The 21,300-nt window shown below is 44.3% G+C and overlaps 1 protein-coding gene across 1 annotated transcript in view; it reads right to left on the bottom strand.

The window, feature by feature from the left end:
- Positions 1-21,300, bottom strand: part of LOC115206486 (RNA-binding protein Musashi homolog 2) — a 406,246-nt gene that overhangs the window by 121,817 nt on the left and 263,129 nt on the right. The window contains exon 8 of the mRNA XM_029773542.1: positions 3,272-3,354. Within this exon, the coding sequence (XP_029629402.1) occupies positions 3,272-3,354 (83 nt within the window). The remainder of the gene's footprint in view (positions 1-3,271; positions 3,355-21,300) is intronic.

Genomic DNA, 21,300 nt, shown 5'->3' with positions numbered 1-21,300 from the left:
GAGAACAGAGTAGTGTAGTAGTGGTAGTGTTGACTAAGGAGGGAGAACAGAGTAGTGTAGTAGTGGTAGTGTTGACTAAGGAGGGAGAACAGAGTAGTGTAATAGTGGTAGTGTTGACTAAGGAGGGAGAACAGAGTAGTGTAGTAGTGGTAGTGTTGACTAAGGAGGGAGATCAGAGTAGTGTAGTAGTGTTGACTAAGAAGGAAGAGTAGAGTAGTGTAGTAGTGGTAGTGTTGACTAAGGAGGGAGAACAGAGTAGTGTAGTAGTGGTAGTGTTGACTAAGGAGGGAGATCAGAGTAGTGTGGTAGTGTTGACTAAGGAGGGAGATCAGAGTAGTGTAGTAGTGGTAGTGTTGACTAAGGAGGGAGAACAGAGTAGTGTAGTAGTGGTAGTGTTGACTAAGAAGGGAGATCAGAGTAGTGTAGTAGTGGTAGTGTTGACTAAGGAGGGAGATCAGAGTAGTGTGGTAGTGTTGACTAATGAGGGAGATCAGAGTAGTGTAGTAGTGGTAGTGTTGACTAAGGAGGGAGATCAGAGTAGTGTGGTAGTGTTGACTAAGGAGGGAGATCAGAGTAGTGTAGTAGTGGTAGTGTTGACTAAGGAGGGAGAACAGAGTAGTGTAGTAGTGGTAGTGTTGACTAAGAAGGGAGATCAGAGTAGTGTAGTAGTGTTGACTAAGAAGGAAGAGTAGAGTAGTGTAATAGTGGTAGTGTTGACTAAGGAGGGAGATCAGAGTAGTGTAGTAGTGGTAGTGTTGACTAAGGAGGGAGATCAGAGTAGTGTGGTAGTGTTGACTAAGGAGGGAGATCAGAGTAGTGTAGTAGTGGTAGTGTTGACTAAGGAGGGAGAACAGAGTAGTGTAGTAGTGGTAGTGTTGACTAAGAAGGGAGATCAGAGTAGTGTAGTAGTGGTAGTGTTGACTAAGAAGGGAGATCAGAGTAGTGTAGTAGTGGTAGTGTTGACTAAGGAGGGAGATCAGAGTAGTGTAGTAGTGGTAGTGTTGACTAAGAAGGAAGAGTAGAGTAGTAGTGGTAGTGTTGACTAAGAAGGGAGAGTAGTGTAGTAGTGGTACTGTTGACTAAGGAGGGAGATCAGAGTAGTGTAGTAGTGGTAGTGTTGACTAAGGAGGGAGATCAGAGTAGTGTAGTAGTGGTAGTGTTGACTAAGGAGGGAGCTCAGAGTAGTGTAGTAGTGGTAGTGTTGACTAAGGAGGGAGAACAGAGTAGTGTAGTAGTGGTAGTGTTGACTAAGGAGGGAGATCAGAGTAGTGTAATAGTGGTAGTGTTGACTAAGGAGGGAGAACCGAGTAGTGTAGTAGTGGTAGTGTTGATTAAGGAGGGAGATCAGAGTAGTGTAATAGTGGTAGTGTTGACTAAGGAGGGAGATCAGAGTAGTGTAATAGTGGTAGTGTTGACTAAGGAGGGAGATCAGAGTAGTGTAGTAGTGTTGACTAAGGAGGGAGAGTAGTGTTGACTAAGGAGGGAGAGTAGTGTAGTCGTGTTGACTAAGGAGGGAGAGTTGCGTAGTAGTGTTGACTAAGGAGGGAGAGTAGTTTAATAGTGGTCATGTTGACTAAGGATGGAGAGTAGAGTAGTGTAGTAGTGGTAGTGTTGACTAAGGAGGGAGATCAGAGTAGTGTAATAGTGGTAGTGTTGACTAAGGAGGGAGATCAGAGTAGTGTAGTAGTGGTAGTGTTGACTAAGAAGGAAGAGTAGAGTAGTGTAGTAGTGGAACTGTTGACTAAGGAAAGAGAGTAGTGTAGTAGTGGTAGTGTTGACTAAGGAGGGAGATCAGAGTAGTGTAATAGTGGTAGTGTTGACTAAGGAGGGAGATCAGAGTAGTGTAGTAGTGGTAGTGTTGACTAAGGAGGGAGATCAGAGTAGTGTAGTAGTGGTAGTGTTGACTAAGGGGGGAGAGTAGTGTAGTAGTGGTACTGTTGACTAAGGAGGGAGAGTAGTGTAATGTAGTAGTGGTAGTGTTGACTAAGGAGAGAGATCAGAGTAGTGTAGTAGTGTTGACTAAGGAGGGAGATCAGAGTAGTGTAGTAGTGGTAGTGTTGACTAAGGAGGGAGATCAGAGTAGTGTAGTAGTGGTAGTGTTGACTAAGGAGGGAGATCAGAGTAGTGTGGTAGTGTTGACTAAGGAGGGAGATCAGAGTAGTGTAGTAGTGGTAGTGTTGACTAAGGAGGGAGAACAGAGTAGTGTAGTAGTGGTAGTGTTGACTAAGGAGGGAGAACAGAGTAGTGTAGTAGTGGTAGTGTTGACTAAGGAGGGAGAACAGAGTAGTGTAGTAGTGGTAGTGTTGACTAAGGAGGGAGATCAGAGTAGTGTAGTAGTGGTAGTGTTGACTAAGGAGGGAGATCCGAGTAGTGTAGTAGTGGTAGTGTTGACTAAGGAGGGAGATCAGAGTAGTGTAGTAGTGGTAGTGTTGACTAAGGAGGGAGATCAGAGTAGTGTTGTAGTGGTAGTGTTGACTAAGGAGGGAGAACAGAGTAGTGTAGTAGTGGTAGTGTTGACTAAGGAGGGAGAACAGAGTAGTGTAGTAGTGGTAGTGTTGACTAAGGAGGGAGAACAGAGTAGTGTAGAAGTGGTAGTGTTGACAGTGCACGGCAGGCCAGGATATGGAGTCATGCAGGGTCTGATATGCTCCCCCTACGCTGCTATACTGCACTGTCTGAGCCACAGCAGGCTGCATGAGTGGCAAGCAACTAGCGCAGGCTAACGCTACACCAAGGCTTCACCACCACCACCCTCCTCCTCTCTGCACACCATTGCCTCGCCATCCTGGGCCTCAGCCAGCCTGCTCACAGCCTACCCCCACCACCACCTGGTCAACAGGCCATTAACCTTGACCCGAGACCAATCTACTGGAAACACACTGCCACTACTGAAGATTAACAATAAACATCAACACCAGGTCTGGCATTGAAACAGCCTGGACTGATAGGTTTAATGTTGTTATTTTTCAATAATACCACCAGCTTTCACAGACATGGATACCTGTTCCAGCCTGATTTGCAGGGTGGTTTTGCGTGAGGTAGGGACAGGTTGTTTTGCCCTTCTGCCAGGAACGACTCACAAACACAATTTCATGGTGTGTGGTCATCGGTGCACAGTGCACACCACTGACTCCATATCCCTAAAAACCTGTGTGTGTGTGTGTGTGTGTGTGTGTGCCTGCCATCGTTCCTGCTGTGCTAAAGAGAAAATCAAATATTAATCCAGCCAGCAACGCACCGTCCGCCGTTTTGAAAAGTGAGAGCCACTCACCATTTTATTATTGATTTCATGAAAGTGGATCTCGCATACTTTCTCCACAACATCCTCAACCTCGAAAGTTACAAAGCCGAAACCTGCAGGGAGGACAGAGGTAGAGAGAATGACAGGAAGAGGGGGACAGACAGAGAAAGAGAGTGAGTGAAAAGGCAGAGAAAAATAAAGCATTGGTTATAGTCAAAATTCATAGAACAACTTGAATTTGCAAGACAGGCAACATATGAAGATGTGTCCCCTAAATTTAGCTAAACCTTGTGTTATCAGGACCAAATAAAGATGCAGTTATAGATCTGGAACGGCCGTACAGCTATGTGCAATAAAAATGATACAGTTCTCATTATTAGAATAACTATATTCCTGCTTCACAGACAGAAGAGAAGGGAAATGCCACAAAGCTCATTAAAGGAAGTTCATGGACCCTGGCCTAGCCCGTGAATTTCATTACAGATATTCTCTGCTCCTTCATTGATATTTCACTGTAAAACACATTCTAGTTTGATGGTAATGTCAGGCCATATCATATTATTGATACACAGAACATTATATAATAATAATCCAAGATGGCATAGCAGTCAGACGTCTTTGTCTTTGTCCTGTCGTGTCCCTTGTATATATCTTTTTACATCTTTTTCTTCACATATCTTTAAAAAATATTTTCTTAAACTTCAACTTCTAAATACTCTCCTGCAACCCGCCTCACCCAATGTGGCGTGGATCTGTTTTTTCTTCTAAAGTATTTCTATTTACTTCGGATCTGGAATCCCTCAACTGAAGCTAGCCAGCTAACTACCTACCAGCTATCAGTCAGCAAACCATTGCTAGCGGTCATCAGCTAACCTTTAGCTCGGAAAGCTCTCGCCAGTTCGAACAACGTGACTCAAACCAGAGCATAACGGACCTATTATTATTTGTAATTTTTCCCCCCATATCCCCGGATTCCTACCGCAAACTCTGAACATTTTCATCTGGATGTTCGCAATTAGCTAACTGCAATCCCGGGTGACTACTCCTGGCTAGCGTTTCCATCCCAGAGCAAGCACCAATTAGCCTGAAGCTAGCCCTGCCAGGGCTCCTGTGCTACCACCGAAGCCCACTCCTGGGCTACAATATCCGGACCCCTTCTACTGCCGGTACGGGGCACGGAACCCCGCCGATCCTCTACGACTGGAATACCGACATAATCTGCCCGAGGATTCCAACAGGCCCCTTAGCCGCAACGTCCACTGAAGGCCCATTTTGCGGCCTACTAGCTACCTAGAGCTACTTGGAAGCCTACTAATTCCACGACTGGTCTATCGACGTCACCGCACAAAGAGGCAAAACAGACTTACCCCCATCGCGACGTCCCCCAAAGGCTAACTTGCTAGCACCAGTCTGTTAACTGCTAGCTTGCTTGCCCCGGTCCGCTAACTGCTACCTTGCCTGCCCCGGTCTGCTAACTGCTAGCCCCGGTCTGCCAACTGCTAGCTTGCCAGCCCCGGTCTGCTAACTGCTAGCTTGTTTAGCCCCGGCCTACTAACTGTTAGCATCGGCCTGCTAACTGTCTGAATCGCCATGTCCCAGTCAGCCCAACCACTCACTGGACCCATATGTTCACTTGGATACGCATGCCTCTCTCTAATATCAATATGACTTGTCCATTACTGTCCTGGTTAGTGATTACTGTCTTATTTCACTGTAGAGCCTCTAGCCCTGGTCAATATTAAATTGTAAGTCACTCTGGATAAGAGCATCTGCTAAATGACGTAAATGTAAAATGTAAATGTAATATGCCTTAACCAACCATGTTGTTCCACCTCCTACATATGCGATGACATCACCTGGTTTAAACGTCTCTAGAGACTATATCTCTCTCATCATTACTCAATGCCTAGGTTTACCTCCAATGTACTGACATCCTACCTTACCTTTGTCTGTACACTATGCCTTGAATCTATGCTATCGTGCCCAGAAACCTGCTCCTTTTACTCTCTGTTCCGAACGTGCTAGACAGCCAGTTCGTATAGCCTTTAGACGTACCCTTATCCTACTTCTCCTCTGGTGATGTGGAGGTTAATCCAGGTCCTGCAGTGCCTAGCGCCTCTCCCACTCCCCAGTTGCTCTCATTTGTTGACTTCTGGAACCGTAAAAGCCTTGGTTTCATGCATGTTAACATTAGAAGCCTACTCCCTAAGTTTGTTTTACTCACTGCTTTAGCACACTCTGCCAACCCGGATGTCTTAGCTGTGTCTGAATCCTAGCTTAGGAAAACACCCAAAACCCCTGAAATCTCCATCGCTAACTATAGCATTTTCCGCCAAGATAGAACTGCCAAAGGGGGCGGTGTTGCAATCTACTGCAAAGATAGCCTGCAGAGTTCTGTATTACTATCCAAGTCTGTACCCAAACAATTCGAGCTTCTGCTTCTAAAAATTCACCTTTCCAGAAACAAGTCTCTCACTGTTGCCGCTTGCTATAGACCTCCCTCTGCCCCCAGCTGTGCCCTCGATACCATATGGGAATTGATTGCCCCCCATCTATCTTCTGAGCTCGTGCTGCTAGGTGACCTAAACTGGGACATGCTTAACACCCCAGCCATCCTACAATCTAAGCTTGATGCCCTCAATCTCACACAAATTATCAATGAACCTACCAGGTACAACCCCAAATCCGTAAACACGGGCACCCTCATAGATGTCATCCTAACTAACTCACCCTCCAAATACACCTCTGCTGTTTTCAATCAAGATCTCAGCGATCACTGCCTCATTGCCTGCATCCGTAATGGGTCTGTGACCAAACGACCACCCCTCATCACTGTCAAACGCTCCCTAAAACACTTCTGCGAGCAGGCCTTTCTAATCGACCTGGCCGGGGTATCCTGGAATGACATTGACCTCATCCCGTCAGTAGATGATGCCTGGCTATTCTTTAAAAGTGCCTTCCTCACCATCTTAAATGAGCATGCCCCACTCAAAAAATGTAGAACTAGGAATAGATATAGTCCTTGGTTCACTCCAGACCTGTCTGCCCTTGACCAGCACAAAAACATCCTGTGGCATTCTGGGAAGTTAGGAACAAATATACACAGGCAGTTAGAAAAGCTAAGGCTAGCTTTTTCAAACAGAAATGTGCATCCTGTAGTATTAATAGTATTAACTCAAAAAAGTTCTGGGACACAGTAAAGTCCATGGAGAATAAGAGCACCTCCTCCCAGCTGCCCACTGCTCTGAGGCTAGGAAACACTGTTACCACTGATAAATCCACTATAATTGAGAATTTCAATAAGCATTTCTCTACGGCTGGCCATGCTTTCCACGTGGCTACCACCACCCCGGTCAACTGCCCGGCACCCTCCACAGCAACCCGCCAATGCCCCCACCATTTCTCCTTCACCCAAATCCAGACAGCTGATGTTCTGAAAGAGCTGCAAAATCTGGACCCATACAAATCAGCCGGGCTAGACAATCTGGACCCTCTCTTTCTAAAATTATCTGCCGAAATTGTTTCAATCCCTATTACTAGCCTGTTTAACCTCTCTTTCGTATTGTCTGAGATTCCCAAAGATTGGAAAGCTGCCGCGGTCATCCCCCTCTTCAACGGGGGTGACACTCTAGACCCAAACTGCTACAGACCTATATCTATCCTACCCTGTCTTTCTAAGTTCTTCGAAAGCCAAGTTAACAAACAGATTACCGACCATTTCGAATCCCACCGTACCTTCTCCGCTATGCAATCTGGTGTCAGAGCTGGTCATGGTTGCACCTCAGCCACGCCTAAGGTCCTAAACGACATCATAACCGCCATTGATAAGAGACATTACTATGCAGCCGTATTCATCGACCTGGCCAAGGCTTTCGACTCTGTCAATCACCACATTCTTATTGGCAGACTCGACAGCCTTGGTTTCTCAAATGATTGCCTCGCCTGGTTTACCAACTACTTCTCTGATAGAGTTCAGTGTGTCAAATCGGAGGGCCTGTTGTCCGGACCTCTGGCAGTCTCTATGGGTGTGCCACAGGGTTCAATTCTCGGGCCGACTCTCTTCTCTGTATACATCAATGATGTTGCTCTTGCTGCTGGTGATTCTCTGATCCACCTCTATGCAGACGACACCATTCTGTATACTTCTGGCCCCTCCAAACGAGCTTCAATGCCAACTCTCCTTCCGTGGCCTCCAACTGCTCTTAAACGCAAGTAAAACTAAATGCATGCTATTCAATTGATCACTGCCCGCACCTGCTCGCCCGTCCAGCATCACTACTCTGGACGGCTCTGACTTATATGCGGACAACTACAAATACCTGGGTGTCTGGTTAGACTGTAAACTCTCCTTCCAGACTCACATTAAGCATCTCCAATCCAAAATTAAATCTAGAATCGGCTTCCTATATCGCAACAAAGCATCCTTCACTCATGCTGCCAAACATACCCTCGTAAAACTGACCATCCTACCAATCCTCGACTTCGTTGATGTCATCTATAAAATAGCCTCCAACACTCCACTCAACAAACTGGATGCAGTCTATCACAGTGCCATCCGTTTTGTCACCAAAGCCCCATACACTACCCACCATTGCGACCTGTACGCTCTTGTTGGTTGGCCCTCGCTTCATACTCGTCACCAAACCCACTGGCTACAGGTTATCTACAAGTCTCTGCTAGGTAAAGCCCCGCCTTATCTCAGCTCACTGGTCACCATAGCAGCACCCACTCGTAGCACGCGCTCCAGCAGGTATATCTCACTGGTCACCCCCAAAGCCAATTCCTCCTTTGGTCGTCTTTCCTTCCAGTTCTCTGCTGCCAATGACTGGAACAAACTGCAAAAATCTCTGAAGCTGGAGACTCATATCTCCCTCACTAGCTTTAAGCACCAGCTGTCAGTGCAGCTCACAGATCACTGCACCTGTACATAGCCCATCTGTAAACAGTCCATCTATCTACCTACCTCATCCCCATACTGTATTTATTTATTTATCTTGCTCCTTTGCACCCCAGTATCTCTACTTGCACATTCATCTTCTGCACATCTACCATTCCAGTGTTTAATTGCTATATTGTAATTACTTCGCCACCATGGCCTATTTATTGCCTTAACTTACCTCATTTGCACTCACTGTATATAGACTTTTTTTTTTCTTTTGTTCTACTGTATTATTGACTGTATGTTTTGTTTATTCCATGTGTAACTCTGTGTTGTTGTATGTGTCGAATTGCTATGCTTTTTCTTGGCCAGGTCGCAGTTGCAAATGACAACTTGTTCTCAACCGGCCTACCTGGTTAATTAAAGGTGAAAAAAAATTTAAATATCAAAAATATCAATCTCTCAAATCCGCAACAAACACTAATTGATAACTAATAGAGGGTAATCTAGTGACTCATGGCTTGACTGGATTATCTAATTCTTAACTAATAGTGGTAGGCAGGTAGCCTAGCGGCAAGACAGCAACCGGACACGAAAAATCTGACAGGAAGTTAGCTGGCATCAGGGTCAGGGGCGGAGCCAGAGGGGTGTCCGGGGCGCCACCCCCAAAATTTCATTTGCTACTGGCAGTTTGATGCTGTTTGACATCTCATTTCACCTCTTGTTGAAAGAAGCATTTATTTTGACGTTCGGCTGCGCATTTTTCAAATCGAGGACGAGGAAGAGAAAATATTAACGTTGGTTGGGAGATACAGAAGAATAAGTAGAACATACAGAAGAAGAAGAGAGAATATTTCGCGATTGGCGAAAGCATCATATTTGAATTAAGTAAGTTTTAAGGTTTAGCATCGGATTTAAGTTTCCTGAACAACTTTTATGAAAGTTGAGTCGCTGTGTAAGTTAACGTTAGACCTTTGGCTCCATTAACAGACAGTTAATCAGATTAGAGGGATCAGTTCCCAATTTAGCCTAACATTATGTTTACATCTGTGCTAGTAGTACACACATATACAGTGCAGTGTCGTAAGTTACAGTATACGAATGTTTAGCTAATGTGGGGTAACTAGTAGACTACAGCTGTCAGTGTTCAGCAAGTTAACATTCTGCCATTTGAAATCCATTAACTCAGTTAGATTTTCGTACGTGAACTCAAAATGAACAATTGTTATTATCAATCTGTTAACGTTACTCAAAAGATTACCACAATTTGCAGAGAGCCTATTTGCTATCGTAAAGGTGCAATAAATGATAACTAGCTAAGTTACTTACTGCAGAGTAGGGCTAGACATGATCTAACTAGTAACTTAGGCTGGTAGTTGATTTTAAGGTACAGTTATGATAATGGGGATTTGTAATTAAGATTGAGATTGGACTAAAATGTGGGTAATTGGATGCTTATATGTAACCAATTTTTTTATTTTTGCATAAGGTAAATTAAACATGAAAAAAAAGGAGGGATATCAGACTTCTGTTCCAAAAGGGCCCAATGGGAGGCCAGGCCTATACTTTAAACGACACATTTTAGTTAGCAGCTGTTAGTATTTAATCTTGTGGATCCCTTAATTATACATTTCCATAGAGATATAACACATTATTTAACGTGTATTTTAGACATTTCAAGATCCAGAGAAGAGGGTCCTGTACAGCCGTGTTTGAAAACGTTTCTCAGAACTCAGCATGGTACTAGGAAAAGGGCTTTCAACAGCTCCTGCTATAAGGACAATTCATGGCTTGAATATTCTGTATGTCAAGATTCAACTTATTGTTTCGCCTGTAGGCATTTTTCTCTGCCCAATACACCTGAATCTGCCTTCACATCACAGTCAGGTTTTTGTAACTGGAAAAAGGCGCTGTTTAAAGATTCTGGGTTTAAGCTCCATTCGAAGGCAGAGCATCATATCAATGCTATGTATGCTTGGAATCAGCAACTCATCAATGTTAGATGTCCTAAATGAAGACCGGAAAAAGAAAGTGGAGGAAAACTGTACTTACATTAAAACAATTGCAGATGTGCTCCTATTAACTGCCACTCAAAATAAAATGCTGCAAGGTCATTGAGAGACTGATGACTCTCACAACAAGGGTCATTTTTTGACAATCTTAGAAGAAATAGCAAAGCATGACCCTCTCATAGAGAAAAGAATGACTGCATGCGGCAACGCTAAGTACACAAGCCACCAAATCCAGAAGGAAGTTCTTGAGGGCTGAGATGAAATGGTACAAAGTGAAGTAATAAGACAAGTACAGGAAAGTGAAGTGTTTAGTGTAATTGCAGATGAAACCAAAGATTTAAAGAAAAAATAACAAATGTCTTTAGTTGTGAAGTACTATTACAATGGGGCCCTCCACGAAAGCTTTTTACACTTTCAGTCAGCTGAAAAGCTTAGATGCAGCAGGTCTCACAAAAATTATAATTGATTGCCTTGAAAAACATGTTCTGGACTACAGAAATAATCTTGTGGGGCAAGGCTATGGTGCATCCGTCATGAGCGGAAAGCATTCTGGTGTGTCTGAACGAATTAAAAACAGTGCAAGATTTGCATTTTATGTGCACTGTAATGCACATTGTTTGAATTTGGTTCTTGTCGATGCTGTAAAATCAGTGCCTGAGGCAGTTAACTTTTTTGTTCTCCTGCAGCTTTATAACTTTGCATCTGGCTTGTACGTTCATCTCAAGTGGCTTGCAGTTCAGAAAGAGCTGTATCCACAGCAGCAGCCCAGGGATCTACAGAGACTTACGGATGTAAGGTGGGCATGCATGTACACGGCATGCTGTAATCTGAGGGACAGGCTTCCAGCAGTTCTGAGAGTGCAACAGGATATCACACTTGAAAATAGTGGTGATAGATCAGTGGAGGCAAGGGGCCTTCTTTCTCAGATAGATTTACATTTCATTGGGCTTTGGTTGCCTTCTGTAAAGAGCTTGGAGATGCCAGATGTCTTTCTGACATGCCCCAGTCAAGCTCTCTTGACCTAGCAAGCGCTGTGGATCTAGTAGATGCCCTTACAAACACATTACAGGATTACAGAAGTGAGGGTTACTTTGGAGAACTATGGAAATAGGTTGAAGAGATTGCAGAGCACTGCAAAATAAGTGTACAAACAGTGTGTAAAAGACAGCCTAAAACAAGCTTAAGATTTCACGACTCACTGATGATGAGCACTGTAGGACAGAAAAATAGTGACCAAAGTGATGGTGAGAGCTTCCAAAGAGCTATCTTTAATCAGGTGCTAGACAGTCTCACAGCTGAGCTGCGGGGGTGTTTTTTAAAGAAGAATTGTGAGATAATGCAAGGGGTCCAGGCTCTCAACCCAAATAGTACAACATTATTGAATGTGGAGCCTCTGTTTCCCTTTGCTCAGACCTTTGAGTCAGATTTAGATGACCTCAAACATGAGGTTCATCAAACCAAGCAGCTTCTTGATAGGAGAGAGAAAAGTGGAAGGGACAGACTGTCTACTCTCCTTGACTTTGTTGTGTTTCTAGAACCTTATAAAGAGGTCTTCCATAAGCTATTTCGACTTTGTAAGATTTCTGTTGTTACACCAGTCATCAGTGCTTCTTGTGAGAGAAGCTTCTCAGCTTTAAAACGGATTAAAACCCACCTTAGGACAACAATGGTTGATGACAGGTTAAGTCACCTGGGAATTCTCAGTGTTGAGTCAAGGAGGGCACGCTCCCTCAACATGGATGAGTTTGTGAAACATTTTGCCAGTTCTCACCAGAACAGCATAATTATGCTGTTTTAAATCTACCTAGGATAATTTGGCACTTAGGCGGTCCCTCTGGTCATGATTAAAACCTGCACTATGTACTAGCTAGTACACTGACATTCTAAAATGATAAATGCATTTCACACAGATTTAAGTTGGTCTTGATTAGGCCAATTCCAAAACATTTCTTTGCTATTAGTTAACATAATATACATGAGCATAAATATGATACTGTAAGTTTGTAATATTGTAATATTGATGGGCACCAACTGTAGCTCAGTTGGTAGAGCGTGGTGTTTGCAACACCAGGGTTGTGGGTTCGATTCCCACGGGGGGCCAGCACAGAAAAAAAAAAAAAAATGTATGATATGTATGAAATTGTATGAAATGTATGCATTCACTACTGTAAGTCGCTCTGGATAAGAGTGTCTGCTAAAAATGACAAAAAAAAATGTATTTATATTTTTCAAGTCATTTCTGCTTGATGCCTGGTATGTCAAATTGCAGTGTTTTTTGTAAATGTACTTTTTTTCAATTTATGTAACACACAAATGGTATCTTATCTCCTTGGTGCTTTATTTTCTGAAAATATTTAGGATGTTCAACACTTATAGACCCAGATTATATATTCATGAAAACAGAGTGACCCAAGTCTCTCCAGTATGTGAGTACAGTACAATGTGTGTGTGTGTGTGTGTGTGTGTGCGTGCGTGCGTGCATGCGTGCGAGAGAGAGAGAGAGAGAGAGAGAGAGAGAGAGAAAGAGAGAAAGAGAGAAAGAGAGAAAGAGAACTGCAGGTCTAAGGTAGAGACACTGACTATTCATAGTATGTTAAAGAATTCAAGTGAAGTAACCCTTTTGGACCACACTCTCTGCCATATTGAAGACCTCCGGGTTAAGTGAATTATCACTGCTCCTTAGATGCCAGGTTACGGTTACACACTAATGTTCTGTCATGGACTATGGACCCCCTGAAGTAGCCTTGGCCACCCCCTGCCCACCCCATGTAGAAGACTCTAGTTCCGCCTTATGTGCAATTGACCAACAAAGTGATCTTCATTTTAGAGGATAATCTAGTGGCTCATGGGCCAAAAACTGACCAGATTATCTACATGTCACATAAAGCGATTACATCATGAAGACATATACAAAGGATACAGACACCCAAAAATGCCCACATGCGCTAACACACACACACATACACACTCCAGCAGGAAAGCCTTCCACTGACTAATCAGTACACTGTCTAAAACAAACACACGGAGCGGAGCGAAATAAAGCAGAAGTTTTGCGACCTGCTGTGACAAGCTGAAACAAGGCTTTGGCTTTTAAGAGAATGGGAGATAAGCATGTGGGAGTCAGGAGTTCAAAAGGGTTTGACAGAGAGCCAGCACGTGGCCAGGCGCCCCCCCCCCCCCCCCACCCTCCACACACGCAAGCAGATAAGGGCAGATAAAGAGGCGGGAGGACTGATAAGAGGGTCACGGAGAGAGCAACCGTTCCGACAACACCCCCTGTCCTGTCCCGCCTCTGCACACACCACAGTACACTAACAATGAGTTATTACACACCACAGTACACTAACAATGAGTTATTACACACCACAATACACTAACAATGAGTTACTACACACCACAGTACACTAACAATGAGTTATTACACACCACAGTACACTAACAATGAGTTATTACACACCACAGTACACTAACAATGAGTTATTACACACCACAATAAACTAACAATGAGTTATTACACACCACAGTACACTAACAATGAGTTATTACACACCACAATACACTAACAATGAGTTATTACACACCACAGTACACTAACAATGAGTTATTACACACCACAGTACACTAACAATGAGTTATTACACACCACAATACACTAACAATGAGTTATTACACACCACAATACACTAACAATGAGTTATTACACACCACAGTACACTAACAATGAGTTATTACACACCACAATACACTAACAATGAGTTATTACACACCACAGTACACTAACAATGAGTTATTACACACCACAGTACACTAACAATGAGTTATTACACACCACAGTACACTAACAATGAGTTATTACACACCACAGTACACTAACAATGAGTTATTACACACCACAATACACTAACTACACTAACAATGAGTTATTACACACCACAGTACACTAACAATGAGTTATTACACACCACAGTACACTAACAATGAGTTATTACACACCACAGTACACTAATGAGTTATTACACACCACAATACACTAACTACACTAACAATGAGTTATTACACACCACAGTACACTAACAATGAGTTATTACACACCACAATACACTAACTACACTAACAATGAGTTATTACACACCACAGTACACTAACAATGAGTTATTACACACCACAATACACTAACAATGAGTTATTACACACCACAGTACACTAACAATGAGTTATTACACACCACAGTACACTAACAATGAGTTATTACACACCACAGTACACTAATGAGTTATTACACACCACAATACACTAACTACACTAACAATGAGTTATTACACACCACAGTACACTAACAATGAGTTATTACACACCACAATACACTAACAATGAGTTATTACACACCACAATACACTAACAATGAGTTATTACACACCACAGTAAACTAACAATGAGTTATTACACACCACAGTACACTAACAATGAGTTATTACACACCACAGTACACTAACAATGAGTTATTACACACCACAGTACACTAACAATGAGTTATTACACACCACAATACACTAACAATGAGTTATTACACACCACAATACACTAACAATGAGTTATTACACACCACAGTGCAGGACATTCAATTCAGAAACACACACACAGGTACAGAAACTCTGCCTGAATGTTATATGTACACATAGTCCACCCCACCATATGAAGTTGAATCCATACAGGCATTAGACATCATCAAACAGGTATCAGTGATCAAAGCAGCCTACACTCTCTCTGGTGAAAGGCAGGAAGTGAAGTTCATTAGACTATGACCTGCCCTCTCTCCATGACTTCCTGTTCTGATCCAGGGAGATCACACGTCAGACAGAGAACTCAACTCACAACCCCCTTTCCTCAACTCACAAGCCTCTCTCGGTCAATCTCTCTCTCAGGAACATACAGTATTAGATCAATGAAACACAGATCACATGCAGTGCACTCGGAAAGTATTCAGACCCCTTGACTTTTTCCACATTTTGTTACGTTACAGCCTTACTCTAAAATTAATTTTAAAAATATATCCTCAATCTACACACAATACCCAATCATTTATTTATTTATTATTATTTAACCTTTATTTAACTAGGCAAGTCAGTTAAGAACAAATTCTTATTTACAATGACGTTGGGCCAATTGTGCGCCGCCCTATGGGACTCCCAATCACAGCCGGATGTGATGCAGCCTGGATAATGACAAAGTGAAAACAGGTTTGACATTTTTGCGAATTTATAAAAAATAAAAAACAGAATTACCTTATTTACATACAGTTGAAGTTGGAAGTTTACATACACTTAGGTTGGAGTCATTAAAACTTGTTTTTCAACCACTCCACAAATGTCTTGTTAACAAACTATAGATTTGGCAAGTCGGTTAGGACATCTACTTTGTGCATGACACAAGTAATTTTTCCAACAATTGTTTACAGACAGATTATTTCACTTATAATTCATTGTATCACAATTCCAGTGGGTCAGAAGTTTACATACACTAAGTTGACTGTGCCTTTAAACAGCTTGGAAAATTCTGTAAAATTATGTCATGGCTTTAGAAGCTTCCGATAGGCTAATTGACATCATTTGAGTCAATTGGAGGTGTACCTGTGGATGTATTTCAAGGTCTACCTTCAAACTCAGTGCCTCTTTGCTTGAGATCATGGGGAAATCAGAAGAAATCAGCCAAATGCCTGAAGGTACTATGTTCATCTGCACAAACAGTAGTATGCAAGTATAAACACCATGGGACCACGCAGCCGTCATACCACTCAGGAAGGAGACGTGTTCTGTCTCCTAGAGATGAACGCACTTTGGTGCGAAAAGTGCAAATCAATCTCAGAGCAACAGCAAAGGACCTTGTGAAGATGCTGGAGGAAACAGGTACAAAAGTATCTATATCGACAGTAAAACGATTCCTATATCGACATAACCTGAAAGGCCTCTCAGCAAGGAAGAAGCCACTGCTCCAAAACCACCATAAAAATGCCAGACTACGGTTTGCAACTGCACATGGGGACAAAGATCGTACTTTTTGGAGAAATGTCCTCTGGTCTGATGAAACAAAAATAGAACATGATTGGCCATAATGACCATCGTTATGTTTGGAGGAAAAAGGGGGAGGCTTGCAAGCCGAAGGACACCATCCCAACCGTGAAGCACGGGGGTGGCAGCATCATGGTGTGGTGGTGCTTTGCTGCAGGATGGACTGGTGCACTTCACAAAATAGATGGCATCATGAGGATGGAACATTTTGTGGATATTTTGCAGCAACATCTCAAGACATCAGTCAGGAAGTTAAAGCTTGGTCGCAAATGGGTCTTCCAAATGGACAACAACCCCAAGCATACTTCCAAAGTTGTGGCAAGGACAACAAAATCAAGGTATTGGAGTGGCCATCACAAAGCCCTGACCTCAATCCCATGGAAAATTTGTGGGCAGAACTGAAAAGGCGTGTGCGAGCAAAGAGGCCTACAAACCTGGCTCAGTTTAACCAGCTCTGTCAGAGGAATGGGCCATAATTCCCCCAACTTATTGTGGGAAGCTTGTGGAAGGCTACCCGAAACATTTGACCCAAGTTAAACAATTTAAAGGCAATGCTATCAAATACTAATTGAATGTATGTAAACTTCTGACCCACTGGGAATGTGATGAAAGAAATAAAAGCTGAAATAAATCATTCTCTCTACTATTATTCTGACATTTCACATTCTTAAAATAAAGTGGTGATCCTAACTGACCTAAGACATGGCATTTTACTCGGATTAAATGTCAGGAATTGTGAAAAACTGAGTTTAAATGTATTTGGCTAAGGTGTATATAAACTTCTGACTTCAACTGTACGTATTCAGACCTGTTGCTATGAGACTCTAAATTTAGCTCAGGTGCATCCTGTTTCCAGTGATCATCCTTGAGATGTTTCTACAATGTGATTGGAGTCCACCTGTGGGAAATTCAATTGGTTGAACATAATTTGGAAAGGCACACACCAGTCTATATAAAGGTCCCACAGTTGTCAGTGCATGTCAGAGCAAAAACCAAGCCATGAGGTCGAAGGAATTGCCCGTGGAGCTCAGAGACAGGATTGTGTCGAGGCACACATCTGGGGAAGGGTACCAAAACATTTCTGCAGCATTAAAGGTCCCCAAGAACACAGTGGCTTCCATCATTCTTAAATGGAAGAAGTTTGGAACCACCAAGACTCTTCCAAGAACTGTCCGCCTGGCCAAACTGAGCAATCGGGGTAGAAAGGCCTTGGTCAGGGAGGTGACCAAAAACTCGATGGTAACTCTGACAGAGCTCCAGAGTTACACTGTGGATATAGGAGAACCTTCCAGAAGGACAACCATCTCTGCAGCACTCCACCAATCAGGCCTTTATGGTAGAGTGGCCAGACGGAAGCCACTCCTCAGTAAAAGGCACATGACAGCCCGCTTGGAGTTTGCCAAAGGGCACCTAAAGGACTCAGACCATGAGAAACAAGATTAGCTGGTCTGATGAAACCAAGATTGAACTCTTTGGCCTGAATGCCAAGCGCCACATCTAGAAGAAACCTGGCAAATACCATCCCTACGGTGAAGCATGGTGGTGGCAGCATCATGCTTTGGGGATGTTTTTCAGCAGCAGGGACTAGGAGACTAGTCAGGATCGAGGGAAAGATGAACGGAGCAAAGTACAGAGAGATCCTTGATGAAAACCAGCTCCATAGCACTCAGGACCTCAGACTGGGGCGAAGGTTCACCTTCCAACAGGACAACGGCCCTAAACACAAAGCCAGGACAACGCAGGAGTGGCTTCGGGACAAGTCTCTGAATGTCCTTGAGTGGCCCAGCCAGAGCCGGAGTTGAACGCGATCGAAAATCACTGGAGAGACCTGAAAATAGCTGTGCAGCGACACTCCCCATCCAGAGCTTTAGAGGATCTGCACCTCTCTATCTCATCTCTTCCCTCTCTATCTCACCTCTCCCTCTCTATCTCACCTCTCCATCTCTATCTCATCTCTTCCCTCTCTATCTCACCTCTCCCTCTCTATCTCTATCTCACCTCTCTATCTCACCTCTCCCTCTCTATCTCACCTCTCCATCTCACCTCTCCCTCTCTATCTCACCTCTCCCTCTCTATCTCACCTCCCCCTCTCTATCTCACCTCTCCCTCTCTATCTCACCTCTCCCTCTCTATCTCACCTCTCCCTCTCTGTCCTCACATCCCTCTATTTCTCATCTCTTCGCTCTCTATCTCACCTCTCCCTCTCTATCTCACCTCTCCATCTCATCTCTCCCTCTCTATCTCTATCTCACCTCTCCATCTCACCTCTCCCTCTCTATCTCACCTCTCCCTCTCTATCTCACCTCTCCCTCTCTATCTCACCTCTCCCTCTCTATCTCACCTCTCCCTCTCTATCTCACCTCTCCCCTCTCTGTCCTCACATCCCTCTATTTCTCATCTCTTCCCTCTCTATCTCACCTCTCCCTCTCTATCTCACCTCTCCCTCTCTATCTCACCTCTCCCTCTCTATCTCACCTCTCCCTCTCTATCTCACCTCTCCATCTCATCTCTCCCTCTCTATCTCTATCTCACCTCTCCATCTCACCTCTCCCTCTCTATCTCACCTCCCCCTCTCTATCTCACCTCTCCCTCTCTATCTCACCTCTCCCTCTCTGTCCTCACATCCCTCTATTTCCCATCTCTTCCCTCTCTATCTCACCTCTCCCTCTCTATCTCACCTCTTCCTCTCTATCTCACCTCTCCCTCTCTATCTCACCTCTCCATCTCATCTCTCCCTCTCTATCTCATCTCTCCCTCTCTATCTCATCTCTCCCTCTCTATCTCACCTCTCCCTCTCTATCTCATCTCTTCCCTCTCTATCTCACCTCTCCCTCTCTATCTCTATCTCACCTCTCTATCTCACCTCTCCCTCTCTATCTCACCTCTCCCTCTCTATCTCATCTCTTCCCTCTCTATCTCACCTCTCCCTCTCTGTCCTCACATCCCTCTATTTCTCATCTCTTCCCTCTCTATCTCACTTCTCCCTCTCTATCTCACCTCTCCCTCACTTCTCCCTCTCTATCTATCTCACCTCTCCCTCTCTATCTCACCTCTCCCTCTCTGTCCTCGCATCCCTCCATTTCTCATCTCTTTATCTCACCTCTCCCTCTCTATCTCATCTCTTCCCTCTCTATCTCACCTCTCCCTCTCTATCTCACCTCTCCCTCTCACCCCTCCCTCTCTATCTCATCTCTTCCCTCTCTATCTCACCTCTCCTTCTCGATCACACCTCTCCCTCTCTATCTCACCATCTCATCTCTTCCCTCTCTATCTCACCTCTCCCTCTCTGTCCTCACATCCCTCTATTTCTCATCTCTTCCCTCTCTATCTCACCTCTCCCTCACCCCTCCCTCTCTATCTCACCTCTCCCTCTCTATCTCACCTCTCCCTCTCACCCCTCCCTCTCTATCTCACCTCTCCCTCTCTATCTCATCTCTTCCCTCTCTATCTCACCTCTCCCTCTCTATCTCACCTCTCCCTCTCACCCCTCCCTCTCTATCTCATCTCTTCCCTCTCTATCTCACCTCTCCTTCTCGATCGCACCTCTCCATCTCACCATCTCATCTCTTCCCTCTCTATCTCATCTCTCACTCTCTATCTCATCTCTCCCTCTCTATCTCACCTCTCCCTCTCTATCTCATCTCTCACTCTCTATCTCACCTCCCCCTCTCTATCTCACCTCTCCCTCTCTGTCCTCACATCCCTCTATTTCTCATCTCTTCCCTCTCTATCTCACCTCTCCCTCACTTCTCCCTCTCTATCTCACCTCTCCCTCACTATCTCACCTCTCCCTCTCTGTCCTCACATCCCTCTATTTCTCATCTCTTCCCTCTCTATCTCACCTCTCCCTCACCCCTCCCTCTCTATCTCACCTCTCCCTCTCTATCTCACCTCTCCCTCACTTCTCCCTCTCTATCTCACCTCTCCCTCACTATCTCACCTCTCCCTCTCTGTCCTCACATCCCTCTATTTCTCATCTCTTCCCTCTCTATCTCACCTCTCCCTCACCCCTCCCTCTCTATCTCACCTCTCCCTCTCTATCTCACCTCTCCCTCACTTCTCCCTCTCTATCTCACCTCTCCCTCACTATCTCACCTCTCCCTCTCTGTCCTCACATCCCTCTATTTCTCATCTCTTCCCTCTCTATCTCACCTCTCCCTCACTTCTCCCTCTCTATCTCACCTCTCCCTCACTATCTCACCTCTCCCTCTCTGTCGTCACATCCCTCTATTTCTCATCTCTTCCCAGTCTCTCTTCTCTCTGACAGATCCTCCTGTCAATTCTCTCTGGTCTGGGTCTCAGTCAGCCTCGGGCCTTTCTCCCTCCCAATGTATCCTCTGCTCTCATTCGCTTAAGCACCGCTGCGTGCTCCCACTGTGTCAGCTAATCAAAAACCAGGGCTCTGCCTCCCATCTGCATTCAGTCCAGTCATCATCCAGTACAGAGCACATTACTCCTGGCCCCGTGTACTGGGGCCTCCCCCGGTCCCCATTAGTAATGAATCAAATCAAAGACAACCGCCGCACATTCATTCTGTTTAAATGCAGCAGGTAGAGTAGGAGGACACATTCAATGGAAACGTCTGTACTGGGAAGTGTTCTGTGTCGTGTAAAAGTGCATCATGTTGTATACGGTTGGTTCAAGCTAGGCATGTACATGTATATATAGCAGCTCCTGAATGTGTAGCACTGAGAGAGAAGATGTTTCATTTCGCGTCCACAAAGGACTCGTTTATCTGTGGTGCTCTCAGAGATATAAATCCACAGAGAGAGACTTCAACAGGTTTCCTGCGATAGGGGGAATAGGCACAAATCCAAGAAGACACAGCTAAAAGGGAATGTTGAGACGGTGTGTTGTTGCGTGAGCGAGTGGGCTCTTTAAAGAGAGCGTTCGGGGTGTGTGCTGTACATATGAGGAAGTGTCCCCTGTGATATCTAGAGAGAAAGACATTTCCATGTGTCTGTTGAGGCCCCGGGGCAGCGTAATGCTTTCTGCCTTTGAGGATGGCTTGGGTCCTCCATATCTCCCCTCCCAACATCACCCCCAACCTTATCAGCTCCACAACGACCACTTCTGACAACCAACAAATCAGTTGTCAGGAGC

This window comes from Salmo trutta, chromosome 13, assembly GCF_901001165.1.
Source record: "Salmo trutta chromosome 13, fSalTru1.1, whole genome shotgun sequence".
NCBI classification, from domain to species: Eukaryota; Metazoa; Chordata; class Actinopteri; order Salmoniformes; family Salmonidae; genus Salmo; species Salmo trutta.
The sequence above is the reverse complement of the archived record's forward strand: the minus strand, read 5'-3'. Positions and strand labels throughout refer to the sequence as shown.